We start from the raw sequence: 14,056 nt of genomic DNA, 5'->3' as shown, positions 1-14,056 counted from the left end.
TTAGACTTCCTTACTCCCCTTCGCTAGTACTGCTCAGCTCAGAACAAAATATTGATACAGTTTTAACAAAAGCTCAGCTGGGCCTATCTTGTTGTAAACAATTTGCAGCCAAACAAAGAGAAGCAAAGGTGTGGATTATATTGTGTTGCAGTGTACTTCTTAGAAATGGGCAAAGCAACCAAAAACAATACAAATATATAATTGAAATGATATGCATAGAAAATGAAACATTGATTTGTGCTCTTTGTTATTTCCACAAGAAGCATGTTTTTATGGTGCTCACTAAGCCTGCTCTAAATGTGACTTCTGCTTTCATAAGGACCACCTCTCTCACTGTTCTCATTCTTTGTTATTGGTATGTGGGTTGGGAGAGAAAACCGGGAGGAAGATATTTTGGCTTACATGAAAATGTGAGACCCCCTTAGGTTAAAAGTGCCAGATGTGGGCACAGCTTCTCCTTGTCCTTATAGAAGATGGTGTAGGAGAACTCCAAGGTTAATTCTTGGAGCTCTGGTACCTGTCTAGCTGAGGTACTTCCTAATGTCCAACCTAAATCTTCTTCACTGCAATTTAAGCCCATTGCTTCTTGTTCTATCCTGCAACGCCAAGGAGAACAATTTCTCTCTCTCCTCCTTGTGACACCCTTTTAGATACCTGAAAACCACCATCATATCCCCTCCTAGTCTTCTCCTTTCCAAACTAAACAAGCCCAAGTCTTTCAGTCTTCTTTCACAGGTCATGTTCTCTAGATCTTTAATCGTTCTTCTTGTTCTTCTCTGGACCTTCTCCAATTTCTCCACATCTTTCTTGAACTGGACACAGTACTCCAACTGAGGCCTAATCAGTATAGAGTAGTGAGGAAAAATGACTTCTCGTGTCTTGCTCATAAAGACTTCTGTTCATGCATCCCATAACCACGTTTGCTTTTTTTGCAGCAGTGTCACACTGTTGACTCATATTTAGCTTGTGGTCCACTATGACTCCCTAGTACTCCTTGCTAGAGAGTCGCTTCCCATTCTGTGTGTGTGAAACGGATTGTTCCTTCCTAAGTGGACTGTTCCTTCCTAAGTCATTTTTATATGACTCCTTTGTATTTTTAGATCATGCAAGATCTCCTGGTTAAGCCAAGGCAGTCTTTTGCTGTACTTTCTGTAACAACAACATAAGTTCTGTAGTTCAGAAAAATCCATTCTTTTAAGATTGTGGCCACATTATGACAAATACTATCATGAAATATTGAAAGTTTGTGCAGAATGAAAAGTTCAGAAAAATTTCAATTTGGAAACATTGCAATGTTTTGTTTTGGGTGGAGTGCTGTCTGAAAAGTCATTGTAAGGAAACATCTTAATATTCCCAAATCAAAACATTTCATTTTGCTTTGCTTAACTGACTGAAAACACTTTTTCAGTCAGCTCCATTCCTCTGCTGTGGCATGTTATTCGGCAGCAGTTGTCAAACAGGATGCCCAATGTCACCATCCTCCCCAATTAACTAGAGTCCGTGATTGGAGTACATCTCCATGATAGACCTGCAGCCATGTGATTCCCATGGTGCATCACAGTGCTCGGAGGGAGGCAAGACTCCTGGGAGAGGGAGTGTGGCAGGGAGCACAGCCCACAGGGGACAGTGGATTCCTGAATTATGACTCTGACAAGACACTGAGCCACAAGTGGGAAAAGGTTTTATTTTAAACTGATTCTCATTGAAACCTTTTGGGTAATTTCAACCCAAATGTTACATGGAAGGGCCTGTTACCACGGTTTTCATGGGCCCCCTAAGCCAGGCCTCTTTGGCTCGAGAATGGACCATAGAGAGGCTGTGGTGCCAGGAAACAAACAATGAATTTTCAGCACTAGCAATCGGGACAGATAGTTTTAAAGCAGCAAGGTTAGCTTCACAGCGAAAGGAGAAAGAAACTTACTTTAAAAAAAATCTAAGTTTCTCTTTACATTTCCAGGCCTCCAAATTAAGGGGAGCCCAAGGACATGAGTTGCCTGCCATATGAAATATTTAAATAGTTGCATAAAGAAAGATCCTTCCTTCCCCCACATCAGCAGCAATTTCCTGTCTCACTTACCCAATTGCTTTTATCTTCACTTTGTGTTCGCAATATTACTTTAGACTGAATAAAGAGCATCTCATTCCACAATTTTCATAGAGCCCACGATCCATGGAAGAGACTTGAACAAGGTATAGTACATTTCCTATTCTGGCTCCCACATGATGGCACCAAATGCTACACATACTGTGCATCACAGACACCCAGAAAGTTACTGGGCTCACAGGGTACATGTTAATGGAACTCATAGTAGTGCTTAGTATGTCCCACATGCTCTGGAGGTAGGAATCATTTATATGTTGTGTCTGTTCATTGCCTGGAATGATAGGATCCTGGATCCCTGACTTGGGCCTCCAGGCTCTCTCCCAATACAAAGAGACAATCAGGATAATCTACAGGATTATCAAGCTGCTTTCAGAGCGGATGGGTCCTGAGTTCACAAAGACGCTTGAGATTTAATCCATCATCCATTTACATTTGTAAAATGCACTTGTCTGGAGAGCTGGGCAGTCTGTAAAAATCCATCTGAACTACATTGCCACTGCTGGAGCTTTCCCAAGAAGTCGGATATTTTGGGGTATTTACACCACCGTTCTTGAACTGTTTGACTTCCAGAGTAACAGCATGTGCTGAACATGCCTAAAACCAACTGTCCACGTTGGGGTTCCGGCTGCTGTTAAGAGAAGCATACATAGGCGTATTCAGTCTGTGAGTCGAAAGCGAGCTGTCTCTGCCCAACATCTCCTATCCTTGCATAAATTGTTGATACTGTGTTTGGTATTGAACTTTCCATGGGAGAGTCTTCATTATTTGGGACCTAGATATAAACAAACAAAACAATCCAGTGAGATAAGAAACTTATTCCTGGGGATCAGCCTTGATTTAAAAGAGATTTGATTTTATATTTAGCTATCTTTTATCCTATAAGAGCAAGGAAAAACACTGGCTCAGCAGCTGTTCCTTCTCCCGACTCTTCTCTTCAGCTTAAAGACTGGCTGGGAACCGCTAACTGCAATTGGGAACAACAACGTAAGGTACTAATTAACCCAAGCCTGACTTTGTGACATATTGCAAAAGTGCAATGATCTGGGGCCGTGCCCAGCAATGTATGCAACGTATGGGGGACTCACTGTTCACACTGATCTGTGCTTTAGACACATTTGTGTTAAGCACATGTGCAGGGTTTCATGCAGGCAATGTGCACCACCATTTCCCACGCACAACAGAACAGACTTGACCTGCCTCTCAGACTAACCACTCTCCTTCTCTTTCACAAATTCTAATTCCTATTAATATCTGCATCTTACTTTAGTGAATGCACCTGCCTTCACTCTGAGAAATGCTGCAATAAACCAGAAGCTGGTTTTGGAGCAGTGTCATAGCTCAGACCCTGTGGCCAGCTAGCAGCAGAGTTTGCTGATGAGGAGTCTGGAGCCACAAACCCCCGGTTTCAGCAGCCAGGTTTTAATAGAGTGAACCAAAGCTAGGTGCTCCTCTTCCCCGAAGGCCCATCCATCACTATCAGCCACCATGTCTGGGGGAGGGAAGAGTGTTAATGACCAATGACATATTCTCCCACATCTCAGCACACATGTCATATATCTGCAAGCCTCATGTTGTTGTCTAAGTACCATCTAATGGGCAGGAAAACAGGTCACGGTGCAGAATGTGTTAGCCAACATGTTAGTGTAGACAGGGATAGCATATTTAAAAATGTGATCTGTCTTCATGGTCAACCATTAGCTTCCCATTGATATTTTAAATGTGTTACACCCAGTCTACACGAACTGGCACATGCTGTTTAAAATGCTTTCAGCTCCTTATTTTCCCAGTCTACATAGAACCATTGTGCAAAAGGGTTGCAGAATCAGATCCCAATCACCACTGTACAGCAACGGATACTGGACATTGCTAGGTAGGAACAGCATGATAGCTGCCTATCATTAGTCACTGTCTGTCTAGAGATTAAAGAATAGCTCTATAATTTCCAGTAGCCATGAGCACAGCTCAGGAGCAATATATGCAATGATATAAATTACTCAATGGATAGGAGAGAGAGGCAAAAGGTAAGTGAAAGAAGCAGAGTAGAACTGTCTCATTTATGCTAATGAGATAATCTGCAGATAAGCAAAATGAAAATAGCTGCACTTATATGCAAAGTGGTCAGAAGTTTCTGAGTGCAGTACCCAGCAGGGCACAACAAGAAGAAAAGAGGATGGGATTGATCATAAATGGGAACTTCTAACTTCTTCTTTAGTTGTGGAAACAGGCCAAGAATGATGCACAGAAAGGTGTAAATCAAAGACAACCGTCCCCTTTGCAGTCTACCAGGGCCAGAGCCTAGTGCATTTACAATGGTTGCTGCATTTGCTCAGTTCTTGGTGTTTGAATCTCTGTAATGAGCTACGTTATGATAATGTTAGGTCAGAGTCCCAAAACGTTGTCAGCAGTATCATGGAGAGCTGGTAGCTGGGCACATGCATTGCAAGGAAGAGCTATTGTCATGTGAAAGCAGCTGGCAGCATGGAAGAGCCAGGCTAGCAGACGGCATAAGGGCTGGCGGAGGCTGCATTGGAAGAGCAGCCGGGGAAGCTGGAGCTGTGTGGCGTTATTGTACCTCATTTGGTCACCATTATAGTGTTTGGTATTTGAATTTCACATTTGCAACTCAATGATTATGTGTTTGCACATTTGCTGTGTTTATTTCCCCCAGTCTAACTAAAATGCCTAGTGATCAATTATGCACACAAAAAGGAGAAAAATCTCACTAATGCAACCTATACTTATTATTAATTACTTTAGTTGGCGTTAGATGTGAGCAGTGTTCCCTCTATTGGTTATGCCCAAGTGCAGAATGTCTTTCATTACGCGCGCAAATATGGAGGTGATGTGTCACCTAACAAAAGTCATTCCACACATGGACAGTGTGTGGCAGGGGTGGGGTGAGGGGTTGAGGTGTGGGAAGGGGCTCAGGATTAGTGCAGACAGAGGGTTGTAGTGTGGGGTGAGGGAGTGAGGGCTTTGGCTGGCGGTATAGACTCTGGGGTGGGCTGAGGGATGAGGGACTTGGGGTGCGGGTTGCCCCCCGTAAGAGAGAGAGGGGGCTAGCTCCAATCCTCTCTCACTGCAGCAGCTTGGGGCCAGGAGAGAGGTTCTGCAGCTCCAGCAGGCACAGCCAGTGGAGGGGCACCTGTGACCCCAGGAGGAGCAGGTACAGGCTAGGCTGGGTAGGAGTCAGGGAAATGGCACCTGTCCCCCAGCAGTGACAGCTCTGGGGCAGCTGCAGGTTGGGCACCATGGCCATAGAAGAAGCATTCTCCTCTGGCCCCAGCACTGAGCTGTCGTGGCCAGGGAAGAGATGCCCCTCACCTACCCCCGACACAGAGCTACAATGTCTTACGGGTCAGGGCCCTTCCCCTCTGGCCCGGGGCAGAGTTGCTATGGTCCAGTGGGGAGGGTCATTAGCCCCCGGATGGAGCTGCTGCCGACAGGGGAGAGGATTCCTGTCCACCAGTCCCAATATGAAGCTATGGCAGCTCCATCCTGTGGCCAGCAGGGAGGGGCATTTCTGCTACAGCAACTTCATGCTGGCACCAGCAGGCAGAGGCAGCACATTATGCGATCACCCTCAGCCCCTATGCAGGGCTTGTTAGGCAGCTGCGTGGCTGTTCAGCCAGCTTAGAGGGAACTTTAGAAATGGTCTTTTTCTGGTATGTCTGTGAACGGTGTATATTGTTGGGAAGTAATTTTGGGTGTGCAGATTATTTGCAACAAGCTGTTTGTAAACATTTAAAATGCTTGAATGGAAACATGGATCATGTCACTTATAGAAGCAAGTTGCGGAAGCAAATGTTTATTTTTGTTTGTTCAAAATTTGCTTTCTTTAACTATTCTCCCAAACTTCCTGAAAAACCAAATCCCTATCTGGTCAAAAATAACACGGTTCCATTGGTATCAACCAGCTTTTTAACCGATTTAGTGTAATTTGATGAGTTAATGAATTAATCTAAAGTAACATAACCCAGTTGTAAACAGATCTAAGAGTGTGCACACAGGAACTGATGTCTGTTTATCTAACTGAGGTAAAAAATGGATACAGGCGACCTCCAACTTACAACGGCCCGATTTATAACCCCCTCCATTTACAACCATTTTTTCCATGCGAGATAGCTCCTAAACCCCCCCAATTTACGTCCACAACTCGTATTTATGACAGCATACAATTCAGACTCCACGCATCATCCCAAAACAGGAAATATACAAAGTCAATGAGACTCGCCAATCTGCAGCTGCTGCTTGAACTGCCCGTGTCTCCACCACATAGGTCTTCACTTTTTAGTTATCTTTGTGCATTATTTGAACTATTTAGTTTAATTTTCCTCCATTTCCGTAGTCAATTTTGGTATTTAGGGTATGAAATGGGTTTCCAGGAACAGAACCACCATTTATAACATTGCGCCTATTGGAAATAAGGGTTCGACTTACGACGGCTTGACTTACGATGGTTCTCCAGGAACCAATTAGGTCCTAAGTGTGGGAGTCGCCTGTGATAGCTAAAGCGCAACTTGTGTGTGGAAACCAGATCCCCATGTTTTATTCTGATTTACAATACCTCTTGTTTCTTTATGATTTTTCTCTTCCTCTGCTGAACTTCACCTGTGAAAGTCATTTGCACAGTTAATATTTTAGAGGGACAGCAGACATTCTGTGATTTACATAAATGTATGCAGATTTGCTAGTGCTTGAACTCAATAGTCTCACTATACTTTTGAAACTGAAGACATGCATCACTGGCACAAAGAGAAATGGATTATTATTTCTGAGTTAGAGACTTCTCTGTATCTATGTTCTGGGAGCAAAAGGGGGGAAATGATTTACAAATAATTAACCTCACATTCCTGAAAGAGTCATGGGAAGGCATCGAAGGATTATGGGATTGATATTTTCCTCACCAAACCAGTTTTATGTGTCTCCAGTGATGTCAGTGGACTTACTCCAATTTACAATGGGCTTTTAGATTTAATCACTGTCTCCCTGTGACAGTTCCTTTTGGAGAAGATCCTAAAGCATTGCTCACAATTTTCCATCCCTCCACTCTCAAAGGCTCCATAGTGCCGTAGGCGCTTCACCGATTATTTTCTCTGATATGGGACAATATATTGTTGCAGTGCCACAACTGAGCTGCAACACTCCAAAGTTTGCATCTTGAGTCACTACTTAGAGACAATGTTACATGGCACCAGCAATGCCATTATGTAGAGACGTCATGAAGTCGTGCTGTGAACCTCGATCCTGACAGGGTGATACATAACCCTAAATAAATCCATGTTCCTTGGGTTGTTTTGTGACAACTTCCCCCTGATTTCCCAAATGATCAGTAGCATCTTGCACATTTCAGGCTGTAATGTAATGGGAGGGCTTCACTCTGGCTGGGAGAGCAACACATGGACTTCCCAGAAGCCAGTCAGGGTCCCTTGGATTTGTTTATTAGAAAGTATTTTTGCAGAATCGAAAGCATCGCCAGCAGTGAGTGAGGTGTAGAAGGAAGACCACTTACCCATATGCCATCTGAAGCAGAAGACCAGCAAGAGGAGGACTAGGAGCAAACTGAGGCCTGCAGTCACCAGGAGTCCAGGGAGGAGATATGGATTCTTCTCTGGGTTTCCTCCTGACATATAGAAGGAGACATGTTTTCTGAGTATTGTATAGACAAATAACTATCCTGGCAATGTGGATTTTTCAGAAAAGGCCTTTGTAGGTTGCAGGGCTGGGCCGAACTGAGGCAGCAGTGCTAGGCTAGCAACCATGAAGACCTTGGGTAATGTCTCTCAGCACTTGTACCTTGATGGCTATGCAGCTGGGGAGGCCTTGCTCCCACCACACCTGGTAAGATGTGCACTCGGAAACAGAAGAGCTTCTGCATAACCCTGCTGCATTCACTGCATGCTTAGGAGACCCAGGCCATGGGAATGCACGTGGGCAAATAACTGAGGGTAAGAGATGCTGCCCACCTCAGGACTTCTAAGCAGTGATGAAGGCACTCACCTGGGATGGCAGAGACCTAGGCTCATATTCCCCCTTTATAGCAGGGCTTGAACCCAGCCTGAGTTCCCACATCTGAGTATCCGAATCAACAAGCTATTGGCTAGCCTGGGGTGAGTCTCTCAAACTCCCCTACTGAAGCTCTTGGACTTAGACTTGAACTTGTGTCAACCCCTTTCCAGGTGAGTGAGAGTCATTCTGTATCTTGCTTTCCAGCCCAGAGACCATGCAAGTACTTAACAACGGAAAACTCTGTAGTGTTGTGATCAGGGCCCTCTCCAGTATTACTGATACAAGGGCCCTGATGAAGACACATACTGCCAACACAAGGAGCAAAGTTTAGACACTCACAAGTGATGTAATTACTGTAGCAGCTGTATGCCAATGCAAGTTAGGTTGACTTAATTTTGTAATGTAGACCTGGCATGAGAGAGAGACCCATCCAGTTGGCCAGAGGTTTAATTCACATTTATTCAGAGATGAGCCTGATAGTAAACCAGAGACAATAGGACCCTTCACCCATTGGGTGCTCTCCAAATAGTAGATCAAATAGAAAAACAAGTCCAAATAACTTCAAATATTGGGAAAGTTGTGATCCAGTTTTTTTTTTCAGGCTGAACCCACATCCAGCTTTATCAAAAAAGATGAATTTATCTTTGAAAGTTTATGGGGCTCTTGGATTCATACTGAGCAGAAACAAAGATTTACATTTCAGTACTATTTAGTCTGATTCAGCATTAGCATTGCATAAAATGTTTGCAATGAAATTTGAAACCACACAAAGCTCAGCTATGTTGAAGTTTTGTTACAACCTGAAAACTCAGACCTGAGTCCTCTGGAGGTGCAGTTACCTTTCCAGACAAGCTAGGCCGACATGTGGCTCTAATATAAATTCAAATGAAATGTGATGATTTCAAAGTGAAGTTCCATTTGAACACAAAATTCAGGGTAAAACAGGGTATGTCTACACTACCCCCCTAGTTCGAACTAGGGTGGTTAATGTAGTCATACGGAGTTGCAAATGAAGCCCGGGATTTGAATTTCCCGGGCTTCATTTGCATGATCCCGGCTGGCGCCATTTTTAAATGCCGGCTAGTTCGGACTGCGTGCCGCGCAGCTACACGTGGCACGAACTAGCTAGTTCGGATTAGGCTTCCTAATCCGAACTAGCTGTATGCCTCGTTCCACCCGGCGCCGGCCGGGATCATGCAAATGAAGCCTGGGAAATTCAAATCCCGGGCTTCATTTGCAACTCCGTATGACTATATTAACCCCCCTAGTTCGAACTAGGGGGGGGGGAGTGTAGACATACCCACACTGTCTTGGGCAAGTGCAAATTATTATTATTATTATATTTTTTGCAAAATATGAGGAGAGCTCCTCATAGCAGAAGTTTCCCACAACGGGGGGGGGTGTTATTCCACTGCACACTCCAGGGTCCTCCCTTCTCCCAGGGACCTCCAGTACAGGAACACCCATTTGCCCTGTACCCACCTTGCCTCAGTGACCCACTGCCGGTCTTCCTCTAACCCCTGACTTTGGGGCAAACTGCCATCTGTCATGGCCACTCATCACTAGCAAAGGTGTGTGGACCTTCTGCCTCTGCCTACCACAGCTGCCTCCTGCAGCCCCAGTAGCCTCAGTCCTTGTAGCATAGGGGCTTATTTGGCTCCCCAGCCATGTCTTCCATCCCCAGCCCTGCTCTACCTTCAGGAGCCTCCCTGGCAGTCAGGTCCCTGCTACTCTCCAACCAGAGCAGCAGTCAATTCTCTCTCTCTCCCACCAGGAGTCCTTCCTTATATAGCCCCCAGCTGGGCCCTCATTAGCAGAGCTGCCTCAGCTGGGGCTTCACTCTGTTTTGCCCTTAAAGGGCCAGTGTAGGGCAAACACTCTGTCACAATTCCCAATAGGGATTTAGGAAAACTCGGGGAAGGCCTAGATGGACTTGATAAAGCAGCCTGAGAAAGAGTTGTGTTTTGGGGCTAGAAAACTAGAGATGGGGGAAAATCTGGAGAGAGCAACAGCTGCTTATGAGTCTCTGAAGTAACTCAGGTTTGCTCACTTAGATTCTTGCTTATCCCAGGAGCATAAAGCTTTGGGGTTTGGCCAAAGGGCTACACTAGTCAAATGAGAAATGGGAACCTGAGGCAGCAGCTGCCCTATGATAAAATTACCTTTGATACAATTAACATGATAGTGACATTGGGAAGAAACATTTGCCTCAACTCTGCTAGAATTCTCCCAGAGCATCAGTAAAATAACATTTGGTATCATTTACTTGTACTTGTTAAAAATAAAGTGCAAGCACAACTCTTTAATATTCAGTATGGATGGCTAATATTATTAATGCAAGTGTCCAATATGCAATAGGCATGCTTCCAACATTCAAGGTGGGTGGCATCTGCTTTGGTAATATGCCTGAAGGAGTCAGACTAGCACTGATGTTAATGCGTTAGTGATCAGGAGAAAGGAGTAAACTGGAAAGTGGGTGCTCAGATTAGTAGATGATACAAGATATTTAGGAGCTTCAGGGGGTAGCTGAGTTATTCTGTACAGGATAAACTTAAAAAACAACAAATGGTCTGGTAGCACTTTATGGCTGTGTCTGGACTGGCATGATTTTCCGGAAATGCTTTTAACGGAAAAGCATTTTCAGAACAGAGCGTCTAGATTGGCACGAACGCTTTTCCGCAAAAGCACTTTTTGTGGAAAAGCATCCTTGCCAATCCAGATGCGCTTTTCCACAAAAAAGCCCCGATCGCCATTTTCGCGATCGGAGCTTTTTTGCGCAAAAAAATCTGAGCTGTCTACACTGGTCCTTTTGCGCAAAAGTTTTGCACAAAAGGACTTTTGCCTGAACGGGAGCAACATAGTATTTCCGCAAGAAGCACTGATTTCTTAAAGTAGGAAGTCAGTGCTTTTGCGGAAATTCAAGCGGCCAGTGTAGACAGCTGGCAAGTTTTTCCGGAAAAGCGGCTGATTTTCTGGAAAAACTGGCCAGTCTAGACACAGCCTATAGACTAACAAAACATGTAGATGGGATCATGAGCTTTCGTGGCCACAGCTGGTCATCTGAAGAAGTGGGCTGTGCCCACAAAAGCTCATGTTACCATCTACGGCTACGTCTAGACTGGCCCCTAATTCCGGAAAAGTCATGCAAAGCAGGTAAGTCAGAATAGGGAAATCCGCGGGGGATTTAAATATCCCCCGTGGGATTTAAATAAACATGTCCACTGCTTTTTTTCCGGCTTGGGGAAAAGCCGGAAAAAAGCGTCTAGACTGGCGCGATCCTCCGGAATAAAGCCCTTTTCTGGAGGATCTCTTATTCCTACTTGAATATCAGGTATCAAGTAGGAATAAGAGATCCTCCGGAAAAGAGCTTTATTCCGGAGGACTGCGCCAGTCTAGATGCTTTTTTCCGGCTTTTCCCCAAGCTGGAAAAAAAGCAGTGGCCATGTTTATTTAAATCCCGCAGGGGATATTTAAATCCCCCGCGGATTTCCCTATTCTGACTTACCTGCTTTGCATGACTTTTCCGGAATTAGGGGCCAGTCTAGACGTAGCCTACATATTTTCTTAGTCTATAAAATGCTACCAGATTATTTGTTGTTTGTTAAGTTTATAGAAGATATTTAGTTTAGACATGATTAGAGAAGACTGAAGAACTGCCGACAGATTTAGCTAAATTAGATGAGGGGTAATGATAGAATAAATGCAGTTTGATGCACATAAGCACAACATACAGTAGAGTCCCGATTATCTGACCTAAACGGGATAGACAGGTGGTCGGATTACTGAAAACATCGGATGATAGGGACTCTACTGTAGCCGGCGCCACTTGGTCTCCATCCCTGTCTGGCCCTGGGCCCTTCCCTCCCTGCAGCTCCCGGGTGTGGGCCGGGAGAATGGCCCCACTCGCTGCCCCATCGCTCTCCTGGAGCCGCTGATGCTGCTCCTGCTGGCACCGCTTCGTCCCCAGGAGCTGCAGGGTCGGATAAAGCGGAATGTCGGATTACCGAAGGTCAGATAATCCGGACTCTACTGTAATGCATGCTGGAGGGAACTGTTTGTCACTTTGTTACATACATACCATCACCTGTGTTTCCATTAGAATCTGCGTTTCCGTGGTTCACGTGCAGTTCAGACACAGTTAATGTGATGTGTTTAGTTTGTCGTGATCCACTGAAGATGACCCCGTAGACACCGCTGTCATTGAGCTGCAGGTTCCGAAGGAGCAGAGAAGCATTTTCAGGGAACAGCTCAGCCCGGCCTTGGTAGGCGGCATGTGTAAAATGATCCCCAGAGCAGTGGGTGGGGATCCCCTCAGCGCCAACAGAGCAGTTAGTCACAGTGTAGATGATGAGTGGATTAGGGGTGTTACTGAAATTCCACTGAATGGTCAGCGGAGAGGGAAATGGCCCTGGCTGGAGCCTGTAGGAGATGGGCAGAAGCACAGAATGACTGATAGTTCCATTGACTGAATCCTGAGGGACCTCAACGAGAAGAGCGTGGGAAAAACCTGCAGTAAACCCAGAGAAAGAGATAATGAAATCACATGCACCAGACACCAGAGAAAACTTTCTCCCTGAAATTCATACTGTATGAAGGAAAAGAACAACCTAATGCTATGTTTTATTACCTCGCATTACAAACACGGTTATGTGATCGAAGTTGTGGCTCCAAGGATAGTGCCTTACAGGGGTACACGTGGCTGCCAATTTGAACACACTGAAGTCTGCATGCAAGGAGAAGGCAGTTACTTTGGTTCATGCTGAAGAACAAACATCTAGGGATGCATTCATGTCTGGAGACATGCTGGGCTGCTCCAGATGAAGTTGATGAAAATTGTGTATACCGGTATGTATCTGAGGAGATGGTTGGCCCCATGAATTCTCTTAGAATAAAGCCAAAGGGCTACACTACTCACATGAGAAAGATGAAACGGAGGCAAGTTACTGACACTCTCAGGGTCTCTACACTAGGCAGAGGGATTTATTTATAAATGTAAAAGAGCCAGGTATCAATGCATGGACCAGTAACAGGAAGGTCATACATCCAGCTGACCCCACAGGGGAGATGGAGGAGGTCACGCAGGACTAGATTAAGTGGGGGACCAGTTGCTCCTTTCCAAAGGAATCAAAAGAACGCAAGGACGGAGTGGGCTAGGAGATGTCAGAGGAACGAGGGCGGAGGCCTCTCCTTTGGAAATTCAAGTTACTCAAACATCATCTACTCAGTGAAGGAGTGTGCAACTGTTTTCTGCCTACTGCTGTGAACCCAGCCCACAGCGAGTGAGCTCTGAACCAACGGAAATCAGTGGGGTTCAAACAGACCTCATACTGTTCTACAGGGAAATAAAAGTAAGGCATGTTGGAATGGTGAACAGAAAATGAACCCATGCCTGTCCAATAAAACCTTATCACATATTGCTCCTTTGCGTACTAGCTGCATCTCCAAGGGTTAACTTAATACAATCAAACCATTACAAACTATTAAATTAAATCAAATCAAAACAGAAAACCTTTCAGAACAACCGTTTTCCTCACATGATGTGAAACTGTGTCAGTGCTGACTGCATGTTAGAAACGACACAGAACCTAGCTGTCAAGTTTAAGTTAGGACATTTCCAATAGAATGTTTCCAGCTCCTTCCCCGTCCCACACTTACCGAGGAACAGCAGGATAGACCAGCAGTGCCCGCCTGACTTCATGTCTCCTCAGAGTCCGTGTGTGTGGCAGAGACAGTGCAGACGGAGTTTGCTTGCTACTGATCTCATAGGCCAAGTGAACGTCTCTGAAATGTCATCTCAGCCAGGAAGGAAGTTACTAACGCATTCAGGGTCTCTACAACAGGCAAAGAGCTTTATTTATAATTATAAAAGATTCAGGTTTCTACCCCCTCACTTGAAATAGGTATGCAAAATTGTAGAAGTTTTAAAATAGCGTCTAGCTGATC

The 14,056-nt window shown here is 44.9% G+C and overlaps 1 protein-coding gene across 1 annotated transcript; it reads right to left on the bottom strand.

Annotated features, from left to right (window-relative positions):
* Positions 1 to 2,502: 2,502 nt before the first annotated feature.
* LOC112546891 (uncharacterized) lies at positions 2,503 to 13,811 on the bottom strand. Its single transcript, XM_089781721.1, has 6 exons — positions 13,769 to 13,811; positions 12,741 to 12,836; positions 12,192 to 12,620; positions 7,617 to 7,727; positions 6,672 to 6,715; positions 2,503 to 2,876 (listed from the first exon to the last, which is right to left on the bottom strand). Exons 1-6 carry the CDS (start codon positions 13,809 to 13,811, stop codon positions 2,736 to 2,738), a joined length of 864 nt encoding a protein of 287 aa, XP_089637847.1. The 3' UTR covers positions 2,503 to 2,735.
* Between the last annotated feature and the right edge of the window lie 245 nt (positions 13,812 to 14,056).

The sequence above is a fragment of the Pelodiscus sinensis genome, chromosome 13 (genome assembly GCF_052426305.1).
Source record: "Pelodiscus sinensis isolate ZL-2025 chromosome 13, ASM5242630v1, whole genome shotgun sequence".
Taxonomy (NCBI): Eukaryota; Metazoa; Chordata; order Testudines; family Trionychidae; genus Pelodiscus; species Pelodiscus sinensis.
The sequence above is the reverse complement of the archived record's forward strand: the minus strand, read 5'-3'. Positions and strand labels throughout refer to the sequence as shown.

What these genes read in the sequence shown, in the direction of transcription:
- LOC112546891 (XM_089781721.1), bottom strand. Translation starts at nt 13,811, where the DNA reads ATGAAGTCAGGCGGGCACTGCTGGTCTATCCTGCTGTTCCTCG. An exon ending in GTCTATCCTGCTGTTCCTCG is followed by an intron (nt 12,837 to 13,768) that starts GTAAGTGTGGGA and finishes CCTTGCATGCAG; the next exon opens with ACTTCAGTGTGTTCAAATTG. An exon ending in AACCGTGTTTGTAATGCGAG is followed by an intron (nt 12,621 to 12,740) that starts GTAATAAAACAT and finishes GGTTTACTGCAG; the next exon opens with GTTTTTCCCACGCTCTTCTC.